The sequence below is a fragment of the Schistocerca gregaria genome, chromosome 11 (assembly GCF_023897955.1).
Source record: "Schistocerca gregaria isolate iqSchGreg1 chromosome 11, iqSchGreg1.2, whole genome shotgun sequence".
Lineage (NCBI taxonomy): Eukaryota > Metazoa > Arthropoda > Insecta > Orthoptera > Acrididae > Schistocerca > Schistocerca gregaria.
This window is the reverse complement of record NC_064930.1, coordinates 148095124-148115524: the sequence shown is the minus strand read 5'-3', so window position 1 is coordinate 148115524 and position 20401 is coordinate 148095124. Positions and strand designations below refer to the sequence as shown.

At 43.6% G+C, this 20401-nt stretch overlaps 1 protein-coding gene across 4 annotated transcripts in view; it reads right to left on the bottom strand.

The window, feature by feature from the left end:
* The window catches only part of LOC126294984 (zinc finger MYND domain-containing protein 11-like), a 212027-nt gene that overhangs the window by 114364 nt on the left and 77262 nt on the right, over positions 1-20401 (bottom strand). For 3 of the 4 annotated variants that reach the window (XM_049987219.1, XM_049987217.1, XM_049987218.1), the window contains exon 3: positions 5454-5605. In XM_049987219.1, the coding sequence (XP_049843176.1) occupies positions 5454-5605 (152 nt within the window). Of the gene's footprint in view, positions 1-5453; positions 5606-11364; positions 11565-20401 lie in introns of those variants that run through there. The other variant, XM_049987220.1, reaches the window with a different exon arrangement.

Genomic DNA, 20401 nt, shown 5'->3' with positions numbered 1-20401 from the left:
AGAATTTTTAAAGTCTCTTTTAAGATTTTCAAGAATGGATTCATCAGTATCAGTATCTGACGAAGTTTCAGAAGGGGGGGGGGAAAAAAAAAAAAAAAAAAAAAAAAAAAAAAAAAAAAAAAAAAACATTGATAAGGTTTTCTTCACTTTCGATTTGGCGTAATGCCTAGATGTTAGTTTTCTCTTGTCAATTGGGGACTCACCTAGTTCTTGGAGTGTTGTGTTAAATGTTTTAACAGTGAAGTCAGGGTCTTGGTCTCTGATGATTATCTCTGATCCAGAAGATTCTTCTTTAACACGTTCATCACTGATGGGCTCTAGTGTATTTTTCAATTTGGTTACATCTTTCCTACATTTATCACAAATCTTGGCACCACTTGGTATTTGAGGAAATAATTCGGGCATCCATGTTGTGACATTTCTCAGTTTTTTTTCTGCCTCTAATAAAATGATTTGGCTTCTTCAATGGATTACAACACTGTACTCTTACAGCACTGCACTTTTTACTTAGTTCCATATTTACACAAAAACCACTTATAAACTGTCCTTCAATGTATAGATTTACTTGAAAATGAACTATTAAATATAATAGATACCGACTGGTCAACATAGAGGTAACAATTGATTTGCACTAAAACCACAGTGCACAATAATGCTGTAGCCACACAAAGCCTTAGAAGGTAACAATACAGACTACATCATCCCAAAAATGGCTCAAGTCTCTGAATTATTGTACAGACATCAAGCCCTATGTATACGGTCCTCTACTGACGTACTACCTTAAAGGTCAGTTTGGTCAAACTAGGGCCATTAGTGAAAAACAAGACTCCGGAATAATTTTTTCTAACTATGAACCCATCATCGTCCCACATTTATATTTTGCCATGTGATTTACGATAGTATGTAGTAGTTATGGAAATATTTTGAAAATTTTCAATTGTGTACTTTTGTAAAAAAATTAAATCAAAATAATAACCTTTTTCAAAATGGTAATTAATAATTAGAAGCTATGTCTTTTTGTCTATCACTGGAAAGAGCATGAAAAATGCTGCAGAATGACACCTTTCCCAGTTCTCTAGCTCAGTTAGGGCAGCTCCTAGAGCAATTTAAAAAAAGTCCGTTCACACATTTTTGGCCACTTTTTGAAAAGTTTACATGACCATATTTCAGGAATGGTTTGAGGTAAAAAATTGAAATTTCGTAATTTTTTTTAGTTTGAGCACCCACCATAAGTATACCAACTTTCAGCAAAATCTAGGAGGGTGAGGTAAAATTTTTATTCAAAGTGGGTTGATTTGACATGGAATGACTCCCTAGTGGAAGAAAATCAGTTTTAGTGTTAGAAAAGCACACAGGTTTCCTGCAGCACTGTCGACTGTGTAGAATTGGTTTTGCACAATCGTTTCCCCTTCCGGTGCTGATGTAATTTGTGGCAGCAAAGTGGTGAGTGTGAGACAGTTGTACGGAATCGTTGTAGTAAGACAGTTTTACGTGTAGATGTGTCACAATGCAGCTATCGTTTTAAATCTTGTCAATGGCAGATGGTTTCAAAGGTGACAAACTGCTGCTGTAAATGAATACAGATCCATCTGTTAGTTCTAGGCAAATGAGAAGGGAACTGCACGCTACGGATATCTGAAGTCGGGCACCTCGCAAAAGGCCGCTGCTCACAATGTCACACAAAGCTGCAAACACTAAGTGGGCTAAACAGCACGGAAACACAGGACTGTAGCTGGAAGGCGGGAGTGCGCACGGACGTGTTGTGTAGTCAGAGCCTTCATTTCACCTCCTCTTTTCGAAAGGTGCCAGCTACGAAGTGTACCAATGGCCGAGTGAGGCATTCAACTTGCAGTGTCTGGTGATTGATTTCACACTGGACATGAAACCTCACAAACATAATACATTGCCATGCCTCATGCATTGCAGGAAAAATGGTGCCATTCAAAACAGATTCCAGTCATATTGAAGTGGATAAATCCACAGCCCGTACGGTTTCCAAGGGAATCTTACACTATTCTGCGGCAAAATAGTGGCAAGTTCACGTAACGAAGGATGTGGACAGCTACCACACGTCCTTCTCTCCGTATTAGGACTACAAACGCTCAATAACTTTGAGACCTGCTGACTGGTGGCCAGGTAAGATGGGTCAATTGATCTTCGTACTCACAAGAGCAGTCACAGATGATGTGACCTGTGTGAACAGGGACCCTGTCATCTCTATATCACCATCAGGGAACGAACGTTTTACCTCAGGAGGACCTGATCGGCCACAATGGTCACATCATCCTTGGCAGTAATTTGATCTTGCAGAGTAATTGTGAGTCCCGTGGAATTCTACGATATGGATGACCAAATCGTCACTGAACCGCCACTGTGTTTCATTGCATCACTGGCGAGACTGGTTCTGGAATTCCAGCTTGCCCTGGGGTTTTAAGTTTCCGGAGCTCCCTCTGAGTTGTTTTGGTGCCGGCTATATAGCAAGTGTGACATTTCGTACTGCAGTGACTCCTGCAGCTGTCACAGTCCTCTTCGGTGACCATTCGTCACGATCACTCGACACTGACGTACGTCCACATCGTGACGTAACGGATGAAGTTTCTTCAATTTCCCTGTGTGGCGTACGTATCTTCAATACAGTGCCTCTTAGCATACAAACCACTTTGGCTCCCTGTGTTACCGTAAGAACACCGACACTTCGCCCAAGTCCGAATTCACTTAGCTCTGAAAGGATACGGTCGTGACTACACAGAACAGTCTTCCAACACTCGGAACATATCGAGGACATTGCACAGGTGTCGTTCACAGTCACATACGACGACACAACCTAGAAGGTCTGGCAACATCTGTATTTGGGTGCAAGCACGTATTTCTTGTGGTTTTTTTTCCACATGTTTGTCCAATTCCTATACACGGTCACGAACAGACTGGCCTGCGTAAGTCCCTAATTTTAGTCTGATAGAAAATGTCCGGACTATTTATAACAGCAATCAAAATCCCTGTAATTTCATAATTCTGCGGGACGTTATCACCGACGGTGGCTTCAGCTGGATACGGCATCCTGAAGTAGCTTACGGATTCTTGTCCTCACTGAATTGAGCCTTTTATCAAGGCCAGAGGCACTGTTATGTCCTATTAGTCTGATGTCTGGGGATGACAATTTTCTGTCCCATGTGCTCATTTACTGACGCACATGAGGAGCGGCAAGAAAAAGCCACCAATTTGACAGCATACAAGGAGCTAAGGAAAGAAAATGAGGCCAGAGATGGCAGTCATCACTGCAAATGACTACAAAATATCCAGAATGAAATTTTGAGTCTGCAGTGGAGTTCGGGCCGATTACGAAACCTCCCAGCAGATTAAAATTGCGTACTGGGCCGAGACCCAAACTAGGGGCCTCCGCCTTTCGCGGGCAAGTGCTGTACCGACTGAGCTACCCGAGCACAACTCGCAACCCGTCCTCACAGCTTTACTTCTGCCAGTACCTCGTCTCCTACCTTCCGAACTTCAAGTAGTGTCAGTCTAGCAAGTTCTGCACGAGAGCTTCTGTGAAGTTCAGAAGGTAGGAGACGATGCACTGGCAGAAGTAAAGTTGCAAGGGCAGGTCACGAGTCGTGCTTCGGTAGCTCTCTCAATAGAGCGCTCGTTCGCAAAAGGGCAAAGGTCCCAAGTTCGAGTCTCTGTCTGGTACAAAATCTGTCACCAGGTTTCTTATCGGTACACTCTCCGCTGCAGAGTGAAACTTTCATTCTGGAAACATACTCCCACAGCTGCGGCCAGGCCGTGTCTCCGCAATATCCATATCTCCAGAACGAAGTAAATAAGGTTGTTTCGTAAACAGAAACTACTGTTGTTGTGGTCTTCAGTCCTGAGACTGGTTTGATGCAGCTCTCCATGCTACTCTATCCTGTGCAAGCCTCTTCGTCTCCCAGTAACTTCTCTTCTCCGCAGTCCTATTCAATACCTCCTCATTATTTATGTGATCTACCCATCAAATCTTCAGCATTCTTCTGTAGCACCACATTTTGAACGCTGATATTATCTTCTTGTCTAAACTATTCATCGCCCAAGTTTCAGTTCCATACATGGCTACACTCCATACAAATACTTTCAGAAACGACTTCCTGACACTTAAATCTATACTTGATGTAAACAAATTTCTCTTCTTCAGAAATGCTTTCCTTGCCATTGCCAGTCTACATTTTATATCCTCTCTACTTCGACCATCATAGTTATTTTGCTCCCCAAAAAGCAAAACTCCTTTACTACTTTAAGTGTCTCTTTTCCTAATGTAATTCCCTCAGCATCACCCGACTTAATTCCACTACATTGCATTTTCCTCGTTTTGCTTTTGTTGATGTTCATCTTATACCCTCCTTTCAAGACACTGTCCATTCCGTTCAACTGCTCTTCGAAGTCCATTGCTGTCTCTGACAGAATTACAATGTCATCGGCGAACCTCAAAGTTTTTATTTCTTCTCCGTGGGTTTTAATACCTACTCTGAATTTTTCTTTAGTGTCCTTTACTGCTTGGTCTATATACAGATTGAATAACATCGGAGAGAGGCTACAACCCTGTCTCACTCCCTTCCCAACCACTGCTTCCCTTTCGTGTCCCTCGACTATTTTAACTGCCATCTGGTTTCTGTACAAATCGTAAATAGCCTTTCACTCCGTGTATTTTACCCCTGCCACCTTCAGAATTGGAAAGCGAGTATTCCAGTCAGCATTGTCAAAAGCTTTCTCCAAGTCCATAAATGCTACAAACGTGGGTTTTCCTTTCCTTACTCTTTCTTCTAAGATAAGTCATAGGGTCAGTATTGCCTCACGTGTTGCAACATTTCTACGGAATCCAAACTGATCTTCCCCGAGGTTAGCTTCTACCAGATTTTCCATTCGTCTGTAAAGAATTCGTGTTAGTATTTTGCAGGTGTGACTTATTAGACTGATAGTTCGGTAATTTTCACATCTGTCAACACCTGCTTTCTTTGGGATTGGAATTATTATATTCTTCTTGAAGTCTGCGGGTATTTCGCCTGTCTCATACAACTTGCTCCCCAGCTGGTAATGTTTTGTCAGGACTGGCTCTCCCAAGGCCGTCAGTAGTTCTAATGGAATGTTGTCTACTCCGGGGGCCTTGTTTCGGCTCAGGTCTTTCAGTGCTCTGTCAAACTCTTCACGCAGTATCTTATTTCCAATTTCATCTTCATCCACATCCACTTCCATTTCCATAATATTGTCCTCAAGTACATCGCCCTTGTAGTGACCCTCTATATACTCCTTCCACCTTTCTGCATTCCCTCCTTTGCTTAAAACTGGCTTTCCACCTGAGCTCTTGATATTCATGCAAGTGGTAGGCTGAAACACATTTATGTGAGCCCAGCAACAGAATTCTGTTTCAGTGCGGAATGCGGCACAAGCAGGCGGTCTCTGCGGTACGGAAAGAGTGCACTCACCTTCGTTGATCTGGTGGACGCGCGACATGTACCGCGAAATGCGGTCCATGTTGGGCACCTGGCGCTGGGCGCGGATCGTGGCGATGGCATCCCACAGCTGCTGCGTCACCTGCGGGCACGACACCCGCCGCCGCATCATGGCTGCGAACAACCTGCGGCACAGGGGCAGACCGTGTCGTGACTTTGACAACACACACACACACACACACACACACACACACACACACACACACACACACACACACACCTCTAGCTTGGAAGAGGGTTTTTAATAGAACAGCACAGATTTTTTTAAAAAAATCTACTTACCAAGTGGTAGCAGGAGAAAAAACATAAATGTTAGAGAAACATGCACACTTTTGGAGCCAGTAGCGCCTCCTCTGGACAGAAGGGTTGAAGGCAAAGTAAGGGGGATTAAGGGAACAGGCTGGTAAGATTCAGGAAATAATCAGGTTTACACAAAAGTCACCCAGAACTCCGCGTCAGGGAAGACTTACTGGACGGGATAAGAAAGACAGACTTGATTTTGCCAGTGCTTTTTCTTCATCTCTCTCCCTCCCCCTTCAACCCTTCTGCCCAAAGGAGGAGCCACTGGCTCTGAAAGCTCAGGCATTTCTTCAACCTTTATGTGCGTTTTCTCCTGCCGCCACTCGGTGAACAGGAATGGTGATTATAGTAAGTTTTACACTGTACCAGTTCTCCCCCCCCCCCCCCCCCCTTCAGTTTCATCTATTTTTCACACTGAATGAACTGTCATCAGTGCTCTCATTTTTCCCACAAATCATTTAAAAAACGAAGTTACATCTGTTTACCAAGTTAATGAACCGCCCCTCACTGGCTGTAAACCCTTCAGTGCCCAAACAGGGACAGGTATGTTTTGTCCTCTGCACCACGCCACACCATCTCCGTTAGCATTCTGCAAGACACGGGTGCACTTCATCCCTCTTTGTGACAGGTTTACAAAAATCCTCATCTTTGTAAGTTTAGAGAATGTCAACATTGCAGATAACTGAATCCCGAAACTTACACTACTTCCATTCTTTCATTCTTTTTCTTCTTCAGAAACCAGTTACTTTTCTGCAGAAGGCATACCAGTTGTGCTCCTTTGACATCATTTTTACAACTGATTCACGTACTGTTTTAAGTTACGCACTGTGAGGCAAACAAATAAGTATCATGAAGAATGATTAAATAATTATCTGAACAACTGACAAAACAGTATTACACACTTCACCACTTAGAATTATAGCGTGTCGTGGGACAGTCTACCGAGGCAATCGCTTCGATTCCTCCAGTGCACCAAAACACACACAGTTTCTTCAACTTGCTGAGGTTTTCTCAATAGACTTGACAACGAGTTTGGTTTATCGAGTTCAGAATAAGTGGGAACGAATTGTATTAAACTTTGGGGTGAGTAAAGCTTTATAATCAAAAATAATCTGGACGGTGCAGTCTCTCTCTCTGACAAAAAGTACAGAACAGACACCTTGCCCGTGCTCACGCCCACGTAGAATGCGGTACAGCCACTGTGGGTAAGACTGTAGATCACACTGCCCTTTCACATGTGGACCACACAGGTGCCGAGCACACTCCCAGACATGACGTGCTCAGCTTTGAAGACTGCTTCAGACCCTGTGACATGTGACATCTGGATTCTTACCTCAGTCCTGTAACCACCTCCCTCTCCCAACTTTTGGCAGTCCTTACCCACCACCAATCCTTCTCTGTTCCCACTCCAGCCCTACACACGCCTTCCATCCCATCAACAACCCAACGTACTCCTTCCCCCTTCTCTGCTTTTCTCCCCTACCCTTTGCCCCCCTCCCCCAGCCCAATCTTCAGATGCTGCAGCTAGCAGCCTTATCCTGACCCTACCGCATCCCTGCATGCTCATACATTACCCCACCCTTCTTCTGTTATCCCTATCCCTTCCCACACCATTCCCCTTCCATACTCCCACTAGCCACACCAGTGAATTACAGTGTGGGGGAGAGAGGCAGTGTGGGGGGGAGAGGGAGTGTGGGGGGGAGAGGGAGTGTGGGGGGGAGAGGGAGTGTGTGGGGGAGAGGGAGTGTGTGGGGGAGAGGCAGTGTGTGGGGGAGAGGCAGTGTGTGGGGGAGAGGCAGTGTGTGGGGGAGAGGCAGTGTGTGGGGGAGAGGCAGTGTGTGGGGGAGAGGCAGTGTGTGGGGGAGAGGCAGTGTGTGGGGGAGAGGCAGTGTGTGGGGGAGAGGCAGTGTGTGGGGGAGAGGCAGTGTGTGGGGGAGAGGCAGTGTGTGGGGGAGAGGCAGTGTGTGGGGGAGAGGCAGTGTGTGGGGGAGAGGCAGTGTGTGGGGGAGAGGGAGTGTGTGGGGGAGAGGGAGTGTGTGGGGGAGAGGGAGTGTGTGGGGGAGAGGGAGTGTGTGGGGGAGAGGGAGTGTGTGGGGGAGAGGGAGTGTGTGGGGGAGAGGGAGTGTGTGGGGGAGAGGGAGTGTGTGGGGGAGAGGGAAGACAGTTCCATAGCTTGGAGTGCAAGGTGTTTCAAAAAGAATGACCCATTTTGGGCAGGAATAATTACACAACATGGGACATTCTGGCAAAAATGATTGTTGTTTGAGTGGGCATGGCCTACAGTTAAAGAAAATCATCATTAGACATCAGTCGATGCACCTTCTCAGTTTGCAGTCAGTCAGAAGAAATATTACATCCACTCAACGGAAGGTGTTTTGCGTGCAGCAGTCTGCAAACGGCAAGTGAGTGATTTCGGCTGCCTTGTTTTTCATCGACGTTTCGGCACAGATCCGCCCACACCCAAAAAATTCACCGTCGATTTGACGAGACAGGATTCCGTGCAAAGGTAAGGCTCCAGTCCGACCTCACAGTTCTGAGAACACGGCGGAAAGAATCTGGCAAACGTCTGAGCGAAGTCCACAAAAGTCTACTCACTGCAGAGAACTGGCAGTGCCTTGACCATCTGTCTGATGAGTGTTATGCTTCATTTTGTCTTTAAACCATACAGACTATAGGCAGTACAAGCTCTTCGGGTCAGTCAAAAAGTAAACGGGCTGACATTATCAATGCTCTGCTCAAGACAGATTATTTTCAGAGATAGAACAAAATTTCGTTTTAGCAGTAGAGTAAACCGACAATGTGGGCATATGAGGACTCAATAAGCCTAAAGTGAACACTTCTTGTGAAAAAATGTACAGTCCCTTCTTTTTAGATGAAACTACCTTCAAATGCTGCAGAACAGGCTTTTTCCTCAACTTCAGAAGGACTCCGATGACTTCATCGATCTCCACGACACCAGCACGACATACGTAAGTTTCTCGACGAGACGCCGGATATGGCGGACGAGGCCCCGACACACTGCTCTGCCTGCTTGGCCTTCAGACAGCCACACATTACCCCATGAGATTTTTTTTTCCTCGCCGGGCTACGTGAAGGCAAGTGTGTTCATTTCCCCATTACCTCAGAATACAGAACAAGTGAAGAACGAAATAACAGCTGCCATAAGTTGTGCAAAAGCAGATACATTGTATAAAGTTTATGATCAATCTAGATGTCATTCTGGTGGACGCACAGATCATTTGTCACAGCATAGCTAAAATTTAAGATTTTGTGGGTATCTTGCAATCATACCATGATTGTGGTATGTTTTCACAGGCAAATAAGGAGTTTTGAAATCAGGTCATCCTTTTTGAAACATTGTGTATTAAGCCTTTTTTTTTCCTCTCTCAAAGCGGCCGTCTACCATTCGACATCTCCTCTATGTGCTGAGCAGCAATGATGATATTCCCATTTGCCCTGCGATTGTTGTGATCCAAAATGAAGACATAGATATAAGAAACAATGGAAACTTGAGTAATAGTCAGAGGCATCCTGCGACAGCCTGACAGTTGAGCTGACTGCTCGCCATAAGTAGGAAACCCAATACTTAGTCTTGGTTGGGTGCAAATTTTTAACAGTCACAACAGTCACCTTAGTAACAGCAATGAGGACATTTTCACTGAAAAATGAATAGTAATACAATTAGCTAATACATATGAGTAAAATAAATGTATTACATATAAACAAACTTTATAAATTAGTACACAATGATAAGGTAAAAATTAACCATCTGCATACATAGTGAAAAAACTACTACAAGGCACAATCTAACATGCAGAAACTAAGTAAAAGCAAGTTACAAGACTACAATATCATGCATGCAAAATAGCTCAGCATAAAATACTACCTAATGTGTGTACATTAACACTGTATATGCAATAAGCTGAAACTATTTGTCTAGATGTTGGTGGTGTAGAAGAAATACTGTGTGTTACAGCTAAGGCATAGGGGGTGAGTCCGACGTGAATGTTCATTACCAAATTTGCATTTTAATTGTCTAGACTTCTGCAGCCAGTGACAAATTCATTTGAATTCATTATTCATGTACTGTGACAAACAGAATCACTCTGCAGTCTCGGGAATAGGTTGTCTGTCTGTTTTGTGGAAATCATCTGAAATTCTACGAGTCATTTTATGCTCATAACATGTTTCTTCAATCTACTGACCCGCAGTCAGACACGTTAGCCATTCCACCACAGAGCCAATGCAAATTGTCTGCTCCCTGCCGACTATACCGTATATGAGGAAATAGGCACTAGATTCGACGAGAATTTTATTGCGCTTTGGGTCATAGTTTGTGACTGTAGTAACAGTTTCTGAAAGTGTATTTTACAGGAATCTGATAATCGACAATCCAGATATCAGTTATGGACCTATTTGCAAAACATCCCACAATTCTATAGTACTGAACAAGTTTAATGTCGTTTCAGGAAGCAGGGGAAAGTAATGATTGTTGCACATATTGCGCTCCAAATCGATGGAGCATAATTGCATCAACATTTGGAATGTTTCTACTACCAGCAATCATAAAATTCCTTTCTGCTGCTACTTAAAAGCTTTAAGTGCATTTTCCATCATTAAACAGCTAAACCGTTTGCCGACAGAATACAGAAAACCCTTGTAAATTTGGCTAACTCTCCTACAACATACGTATAGATTTGTGTTACTCCTAGTTGGTGATATCAACAGAGCTTCAACCGATGGGAGCATTATCGATTAAGTGACTGAATGTTGAGAAAGTTAACGATTCAATTACAGCAAAACAACAGATATTGTGTGATATTGTTGACTGAAAATGCTATTTGAATGTCCCAGTCACTCAGAATAACAATCCACAGGATATTTTGTACAGAAACTTGACTACAAATACAAAAGCCAAAGTACATGAAAGGAAAGCTGTGGTTGAGAAGGGAGTGAGACAGAATTGTAGCTTATACCTATGTTATTCAGTCTGTATACTGAGCATGCTGTAAAGGAAACCAAGGAGGAATTCAGAACAATAAGTTCAGTTCAGGGAGCAGAAACAAAATTTTAGCTTTGCCAATGACAGTATATTTGTGTGCATGCAATGGAAGACTTGATTATGCGTGGAACATGCCTGAAACACATAGCAATGTATTAAATTAAAGCAAAATTAATCTGACTAGTAGCCATACAAACAAAATGTATTTCACAGTCAAGTACAAAAAATGTCCCAAGTTGTACACTACCTAGAGGCAGAGTCAGTTCTTGTTTAGAAATAATCCGTGCAAATCACGGCACTATGTCAGCTAAAATTAACTCAGCTGCTAAAATTAACTCAGCACATCTGTAACTCTCTCTCCTGGGTATGATGTTAAATATAAACACTATGTATTATTTTTCGCATGTTTTATTGAGACATCTGGTACACACACACACACACACACACACACACACACACACACACACACAGGAGGACAATACCCCTTTTTTCCTCTTTTTTCATATTGCTGTAAGACTGGAATTAACCCTCTAGTCTTTACAACGTTTGCAGTTAAAGAGAAAATGTGTCAATGATACTCACAGTTTTACTGGTAGAAACAGCAGCAGGCCCAAGGTCTTACAACTCTTCCAGAAAATTTGCACTAAGCCTTGTGGTGTGACCAGACACAAACCACAGTCCTGCAGGCGCAAACGTCTCTCGAGCCGACGACAACCGCCACGCCGCCAAACGAAAGGCGCGGTTACAAAAAGTAAGTGACTTCTTCCACTGTTCCGGTAAATTTACACCTGCAAAACACAACATTATGCTTCCATCCGCCTCACTCCTCACACTGCCGTCGGAGAGAGGCTCATACACACCGCCCCTGTGGCCGGGATAACTCCGCCGGCTACATTTCTCGACCTTCTTAATGTAAGGATGGAAAGCAGATTGCAGGCAACATGACTGAAGAGCATGGAAGATGGAAGAGTAAGACGAACAATAAATAAATAAACAAATAAATAAATAAATAAGGACTGATGTATCTGACAAGGCGTCCCTCCTGCAGAAATGAATACGAAAAATTAAAGACAATACAAGAGTGAAAACTTTGAAAGTTCCATAAAATTTCGGAAAGTTGTGTGACAGAGTCAGTAGGTGGCAGTAGTGTTCCACGTTCAGAAAATTACTGACAGGTTTCAGAGTCACGCTATGACCCTGGAGAAGGCAGAAGTGTCTTCAACAAGACGTCCATTCGATGTCAACATGCACTGCTATTAAACAGCAATCAGTGATGCATTTTAAGGGGGTGTAAAGCTAGTTCGCGTCCGTAGTATAACACTACACGTGCACCCTGGGTAACGCTAAATGAACTAGCACATACTGGCAGTCAGATAATCTGAGGATCTCCTGATTGTAAGACATTTTCAGTAAGCCTCTATATTGCAGGCCTGCCGGAAACTCAATCGAGAAAGTTCGGGTATGCTGACGATCGGGCCCTCGCTACAAGATGTAGCACCATTGAAGCATCTGAGGATATCCTAATGAAAGACCTGAAGATAATGTGTGAATATTTCCTGTAAGTGGACACTTCAACCAAATGCTTCCAAAACAGAGGTTAGCCTCAACAACAAACTCACAGGAAAGGACCTCAACATTCAATTTGAAAACACCGTTTTCAGGCATAATAAAACTCCGAAGTAATTGAGCATGACACTGGACAGAACACTATCTTTTAAAGAGCATGTAACAAAGACTGCCGAAAAGTTAAAGACAAGAAACATCATTATTCAAAAGCTCTGTGGTACTATCTGGGGAGCAACGGCCTCCACTCTCAGCACCTCTGCTTTAGCAATTGTATTCTCGGCTGCCGAATACTGTGCTCCGATTTGGCTAAACAGCCTACATGTAAAAAAGGTGGATGTCCAGTTGCGTAACACTCTAAGGATGATTTCTGGAGTGATTAAACCCACTCCGACGCAACGGCTCCGAATATTAAGCCACATCCCGCCGCCACAGCTGTGACGTACTGACGCCCTTGTACGTGAATACAAAAACATCGCGGGAAATCGAAGCGTGCCAATCCACCTAGACATTGAGGCCGCAAACACTAATAGGCTTCGATCTAGGAACCCGCCAACAAGAACAGCAAGGAACTGTGTACAAGAACGTTTCAGTATCACAAACGCACGGTCTGAAAAATGGAATGCATGGTAAAATCATAACATGCCTGGCATCATACAAAAACCACCTGGTTTTGACCTACCATGCCAAACATGGTCCACTCTAAATAGGATTAGAACTCGTCACGGCAGATGCGCTTACTCCCTGCATAAATGGGGTAAAATACTATCCCCTCAGTGTGACTGCGGAGAAAGAAAGACCGTCAGCCACACTGTTGAAGAGTGTTCCAGAAGAGCCTATAATGGGAGCCCCGACGACTTCCTGCTCGCATCTCCAGAGTCGATGGATTATATTAATAGACTTGATGTTTGTTTGTAATCCTTAAACTTTGTTATATTAGTAATGTTTGTTTGCAATTATTAACGTTTGTTATATTAGTGATTTGTCTGTTTCTTTTTTTGCGTGTGTTGCCATACGATAAATAAATAAATGTGTAGAAAAGAAATCGAAGCAATCGAAATTCATCACAGAAGGACAGTGCAGTACGGCGATTCTCGTTTGTCATTCCAACAGGTGTACGAGTGACGGAGGAAGTTTAAAAACGGTGCAATTTCTGTGGAGACTGCGGAAGGCTGATCGCGTAATGACGAACGAGATTACGGTGTTAGTGAAGGAGCTTTTACAGCAGAACAATGCATAACTCTGAACGAAATAGTCTCAAGTCTGAAGACTAGTACTAGTATACTGCGTAGAATATTGTTCACAATGTACTGCACTGCAACGAGGTGTGCCACGTCAGTCGACTGTCGAGTTGAAAGACAGTCTCACCAACACCGGCGAAGGACTTCTGCACCGTTTCCTAGTCGCAGGTGATGCATTTCTGGGAGAAACTGTTACGGGCGATGGGACTCTGGTCCACTGCCACGAACCAGAAATGAAAAGGTCGAGCGAGGAATGGCACCACAGCTCACTGCCGGAAAAATCGTGTTAGTTCTCTTCTGGGATGCAAATGGAGTAATTTTGCACAGATAGGGGAGTCACGGTAATCAATACTTTTTATTCGGGCACACTGAAAACTCAACTTCGCCCCGAAATCTGGAGTAAACGACGAGGACTCCCAACTTCAGGAGTACTGTTACGACACGACAACATCCGACAGTATACAGCCCTTAAAACAGTCGAGACTATTTTGGAAATTAAATTTGAACATTTGGTACATCCTACTCATTCGTCAGACCTTACTCCTTACGCCTTTCGGTGCAGTCAAAGCAGCAACAGGAGGCAGGCATTTCGGCAGTGACAAAGAAGTGAAAACTTCGGTGCAAGGCTGGGTACACACGTGACCCAAAGAATTCTTTCCTCGTGGTATCTATGCGCTCCCGATGGGGTGGAATACGTGCGTCCAATGTCGTGGACGTGGAAGTTTTTTGTTCGTCATTATAAGAACGATATTACAGAACTTCTATGTTTTCATTTGAATCGCCCTTTTATTATACACCAATGCTAATGACGGGCCACAGGGGGAAGACACTTAAATTTCCAATACACGACAAATTCAAACCGTTGCTATTTGACGACAGGCAGTCTTTTCTTATCTTTAACGTTTCTGTTCCACTGGGCAGCTGAATAACAAGTACCTGCAAGGTTTCAGAAAATGACTGCAAAAAAAAAATGAGACAGACAGAGAAAGGGCACGTATCAGTAGATAGAGCATTTCTCTAAGTTACATTTCGTAATACACGACAGAATGCAGTTGCAGGATGCACCGCTAGGTGGCAGGCATATCAGAATGTGGTGTATAATGCAACGAGCACGGGTTGTGTGTCTTTGAATTTACAAAATTCGAGTCAGTTGTGAAGGTTCAATGACGACGTAGTACCGAATGTCAGTTTGAACGCTAAAAACACTAAACAATGCACAGGTTAGGTCATGGATTTTATACGTCCTTGTTTTTTTTTTTCTTTTCTTTTTTTTTTTTTTTTTTTTTTTAAATTTATTCCATTCTGTTGGTACACATGTTCCTGATGTATGTTCGAATTTTCAATTGTTTCAAATATTTAGTTTATTGTTGAAGTCAAAACCGATATAAATGGTTTTGAATGTTTGGTACATTTTTACTTTTGAGTAATATGGGTCAAAGAATTTACATTAAATTTTGCTTGAAATAGGAATCAAGTGCAGCACCAAATTTGAAATGTTGATTGTTGCTACTGGCAAATCGATAAGGTTCGTTCAAATGAAACCTGGTCAGTGTATCTACCTTTGCCTTACACGTAAGGTGGCACCACGTAACTGCATGTGCATTGGCGCCATCTATTGGTAGAGAGACTGATGCATGGGCACCGTTTGATGCTGAATAGTGCCAGTGTGGTTTCATACTGAAGAGAAGGCGGTCACACAGGTCATCGTCCACTACCGAACATGCAGGAGCAAAGAGGAGCGATTCGATTTTTGGTGGCGGAGGGAGGTGAAATGTATCGACAGATGAAGGCTGTGTCATTCGAGTGTTGTGGAATGGCGCAAATGGTTCCTCGAGAGGCACGAATCACTGAAACACGGTGCTCGTTCTAGACAGACTCATCGTGTCATCTAACCAGAAATGGTTGCAGAAGTGCGTGCTTTAGTCTTGGACAACCGCAGAATCATCGTGGATGAGATCCATCAGTTATTGGGTATTAGCGTGGGTACCGCCCACACCATAATGCATCAACACGTGAACTTTCGAAAAACTTGTGCGCAGTGGTTTCCCCACCAACTGACCGCCAAACGGCACAGTACTCTAATGGCGCTGTCTTTGAGTCATCTGCATCATTATTGTGAGGACGAATACGGCCTTTTATCGAGTATTGTCACAGGTGACAAAACATGGTGTCACCATTTTGAACCAGAAAGCAAAGGGTTAGAGCAAGCAGTGGAAACATGCAGCTTCACCACCTCCAAAGAAATCAAAGGCCGTGCACACCAGTTTCTGGTAAGGTGTCCATGTCGTCCTTTTTTTACCACAAGAGGCCACTGCCTGTCAAGTTTCCTGGAACGGGGAACCGCCATCAATACCCAATGTTATCAAGCCACTTTACAGAACGTTAGACGAGCCATCGAGTCAAAATTCCTAGGCGAATTGTCCAATGGCGTTATCCTCCTGCACGATAAGGTCCACCCACACACAACAAATGTGATGAAGACAACATTGCAGCAGTTTCGGTGGGAAACTGCTGGAACATCCAACGTACATTCCCAACCTTTCACCGTGTGACTCTTGTGTCAGGACCTCTAAAACGAGCTATTCGCAGACATCGATTCGCAACGGACGACAAAGTGTATCACTGTGTCCAGGCCTGGATTCAACAGCAGCCTATTAGCTTCTTCAAGGACGGAATCGACCGGTTAGTGTGATAAATGTGCCAACAGTTTTGGTGACCATTTTGTGTGTGTGTGTGTGTGTGTGTGTGTGTGTGTGTGTGTGTGTGTGTGTGTGTGTGTGTGTGTGTAAATACATTTCTGAACTAACAATAAAATCATTACATTACTTTACACTAGTGACCAGGTTTCATTTGAATGCCCCTTATACTACGAGTAAGACGAAAGTTTACGACTGGTATAAACATTTCAAAGAGGGTCAGGAAGACGGTGAAGATGCCTCCCCTGGACGTCCCAGCACATCAATTACTAAAGACAGTGTAAAATTACTAAACAAAACTGTTCTGGAAAATTGCTGAACCACCATTAGAGAGGTTGCTGATGTCGGCATATCCTTTAGCTCGTGCCAAGAAATTTTTTCGGACGTTTCAGGCATGAAATGTATAGCAGCAAAGTTAGTTCCAAAACTGTTGAATTTTGATCAAAATCAAAGTCGCATAGACCTCACTCAGAAATTGTCGAATTAAGTTGACAATGACACATAACTTCTAAAGAAAATTACAACAGGTGACAAAACAAGTGTACATAGGTATGACATCAAACCAAGGTGCAATCGTTCCCAATGGAAACTCCTGAAGAGCCAAGGCTGGAAAAAATTCGACACTGTATACGCCGGGAAAGCATACAGTCACATTTAAAATTCGAGACGTTCGATCACCTGTGAAGGTTCTTCTCATACAGTCAATAAGGAATTCTATCTGGAAGTTCTGTGCTTTTTGGGTGAAGCAATCCGAAGAAAACCACCAGGACTGTGGCAAAACCACTCGTGGAAATTGGTTGAAATGGCTCTGAGCACTATAGGACTTAACATCTGAGGTCCCCCTAGAACTTAGAACTACTTAAACCTAACTAACCTAAGGACCTCACACACATCCATGCCCGAGGCAGGATTCAAACCTGCGACCGTAGTGGTCGCGCAGTTCCCGACTGAAGCGTCTAGAACCACTGGACCATAGCGGCCGGCCCACTCGTGGAAATTGCTCCACGGTAACGCTTCCGCTCACATCTCAATGATCCATCGTGATTTTTTGGGATAAAACAAAAGCGTCATATTGCCTCAGCCAATTCTTTGTCGGACGTGGCTTCTTTCTATTCCCGAGGCTGCAGAGAACTGTGAAAGGACATCATTTTCATCTCCACTGATGGGATAAAAGCAGAATCATTGAAGGTGAACACCATAACAAAAGGTGCATTCTAGAAATGCTTCCAAGATTGGAAAAAGTGTTGGCACAATAGTAATGAATCTCAGGGTGATTACTTTGAAGGGCATAAAGTTGACAATGATGAATAAGTAAAGATTCTTAAAGAAAAACAAATTCCTGTTACTTTTTTATTACACCTCTTACGTCTGCCCATTTCTCAACAGACATCCAGACATTTCATTGAAGCTGCCTTCAGCAGTGTTCAAGCTTTCACAGATAAAGGGTGGACACGCAACAATAACCTCTAATGGGTGCCGAGATACTTTCAATCAGAGTGAGCAACTAGACATTTACTCTTTAACCTAGAAGTAATTATAATAATGATCAATGTGAGAAGACTAGTACACGCCATTATATGTTGTCAGTAGAGCCGATCACCTCAGCCTCGAAACTTTCCGATAAGGTCAGCACCACCTTCTCGTGTAGTCACAGCCACGAGGTGCAACGGAGCAGCAGTCACGGACCGACATACAGCGCACTGAGACTGCGATTTTCCACTGTGTTCATGGAGACTGTAAGACTCGTCAGCTGTCAAGTGCCGTTTGCCACAGCGCTATGACGACGACATTAACATACGGGACAACTTCCTACTCGACAGACCACAAGAATAAGCTGCGATAGTTACAGCTGGAATAATTTCAAGCCAGTCGTCGTCTAATTTTATTAGGAATTTGTGTAACTCTAGTTCAAAGGAATGAGGTGCCAAAGTAAATGTTGTCAGATGTCCTTTCAGTTTTATTTGTTCACTCTTAAAGCCACCAAAAATGAGTGACTACTTTTTTTTCTTTTTTCACCTCACACAGTCTTAAATTAACTGATCAGTATTTTGCATCAAGGTAAAACATGCCCAGTTATGGACAGATCAGAAATATTGCCGCATGTTGCATTAAAAAAAGGAAACTGGAATGCAAAATAAATTTTGAAAATGGAAAATGTATTTTGAAAAATGTATTCTTTTGCCTCATCCAAAAATATGAATATACTGGAGCAACTGCCCACCAACATTCAGGGCTCTCTGCCCTTTTTCTTTTCCTCCCTTGACTTTAGTTTCAAGAAAATCATTATTCTTTTAACAAGGTAAGAGCAACAGGTATGGTATATATCCAAGAAAACAATGGTTATTAACATTATTTTCATTGTCCGATTGTAGCTGAAAGAAATACTGGTGGTTCTGTGTGTTGCATTCAGTGCCAAAGAGAAGTATACAAAATGTTACTTGCCTGTCAGATCTTAAGAAGTACTCACTGAAATTACAAGTTCACAAATTGATTGCAATTATAGTGAAGAAAACTTTTCTTCAGCCACATGCTCTCGGATGAAAAAAAAAGTACGACAGCTTTTTTCTGATACTGCGATATTTTCTAGCGAGTCGGCCAGAAAATTTTAAGATGAAAATATTATGGAGATGAAACAAGAAATTCATTAAACGTACACTTGTCATACATGTAGTTTTTATTATAAGCTGTTCATTGCATCGCTTCGATTTACCTTCCGCTGCGAGTAAATCCTCGTCGCCTCGCTCGTGAGCGCTTGTGTACGAACCACGAGTTTGTATGTAATGAACTTCCCTCAGACAGAAAAGATTCTGTGCACAAACTAGCAAAGCACTCGTGCCAAACTAAGTTTGTCCTTTTCACATACAGTGTCTTACAAACCGTGGATGATAGGCAACAGATAGATTCCATATTCTTATATTTCCATTAAGTGTTTGACAGTGCCCCAATCCTATAACTAAGGATCACAGGGCTGCAGGTTAGATTCCTGGCCGGGTTGGGGATTTTCTCTGCCCGCAGACTGGGTGTGTGTCGTCGTCATTTCATCATCATCCTCGCCATCATGACAGCGGTTAGATTGGACTGTGAAGAAAATTGGACTGTGAAAAAACTGGAACTTTGTACGAACGCTGATGACCACGCAGTTGAGGGCCTCACAAACCAAATATCACGATCATAATCACGAAGGACCAAACACACACAACAAGGCCATAGATGTACATGTGGCTCAAGGACTTCTTAAGTAATGGAACACAGTGTGTGAAGCACATGGGTATCACGAGGAGCGCCCCCAGGCAAGTGTGGTAGGAGCGCTGTTCTCTACGTACAGAAATGACCTGGCAGACGGGGTGGACAGCAGGTCATCAGCCCCGTCTGATTAGGAAAGCGACCGGTCCCATCAGATTAGGGAAGGAAGTCCCCCGGCCCTTTCCAAGGAACCATTCTGACATTTTCCTGAAGCTAATTAAGTAAATCACAGAAAACCTAGATCAGGATGGCCGGACACCGGTTTGACCACCGTCCTACGAATGCGAGCCCAGTACACTGGCCACTGCGCCACCTCACTCAGTGCGGCTATGTGCTGATGACGCTGTGGTGTATGGGAAAGTGTCATCACAGAGTAACTGCAGAAGGATATGTCAACAAAATAATGTGGGATTCTTCCGTTTCTCCCGGCATATTTGTTGCTCGAACAGTCCACGGGTATACTGCCGGTTCATTGTGCCCGACGCGCGCAATATTTTGGCAATCAGACATGTCAGACATGTCACCATCGTCTGAGCTCCTGAGGGGGGGGGGGGGGGGGCAGCCGATTTAATCCCCTCCCCATGCGAGACATTCTCTTCGCCGTCCATAGACAGCGTGCTGGCAGTAGCGAAGACGTGGGCGTCAGAATCTGCCGTAGCATCGATATGCTCACTGCGTCTGCCCCGGTCGCCAGTTCGTACTTCTTGCCGAGAGTCTTCTTAATTACATTCAATGCCGGGTTCCGAGCCTCGCCGAGATTGTAACCGCTATCTCGGCCAATAAGATCTTCCCCAGTGCGGATTTCGATAGCTTCCCTTATGACTCTGTCCCAATATTTCGAGGACTTAGCCAGGATCTCGGTACGCTCGTAATCAA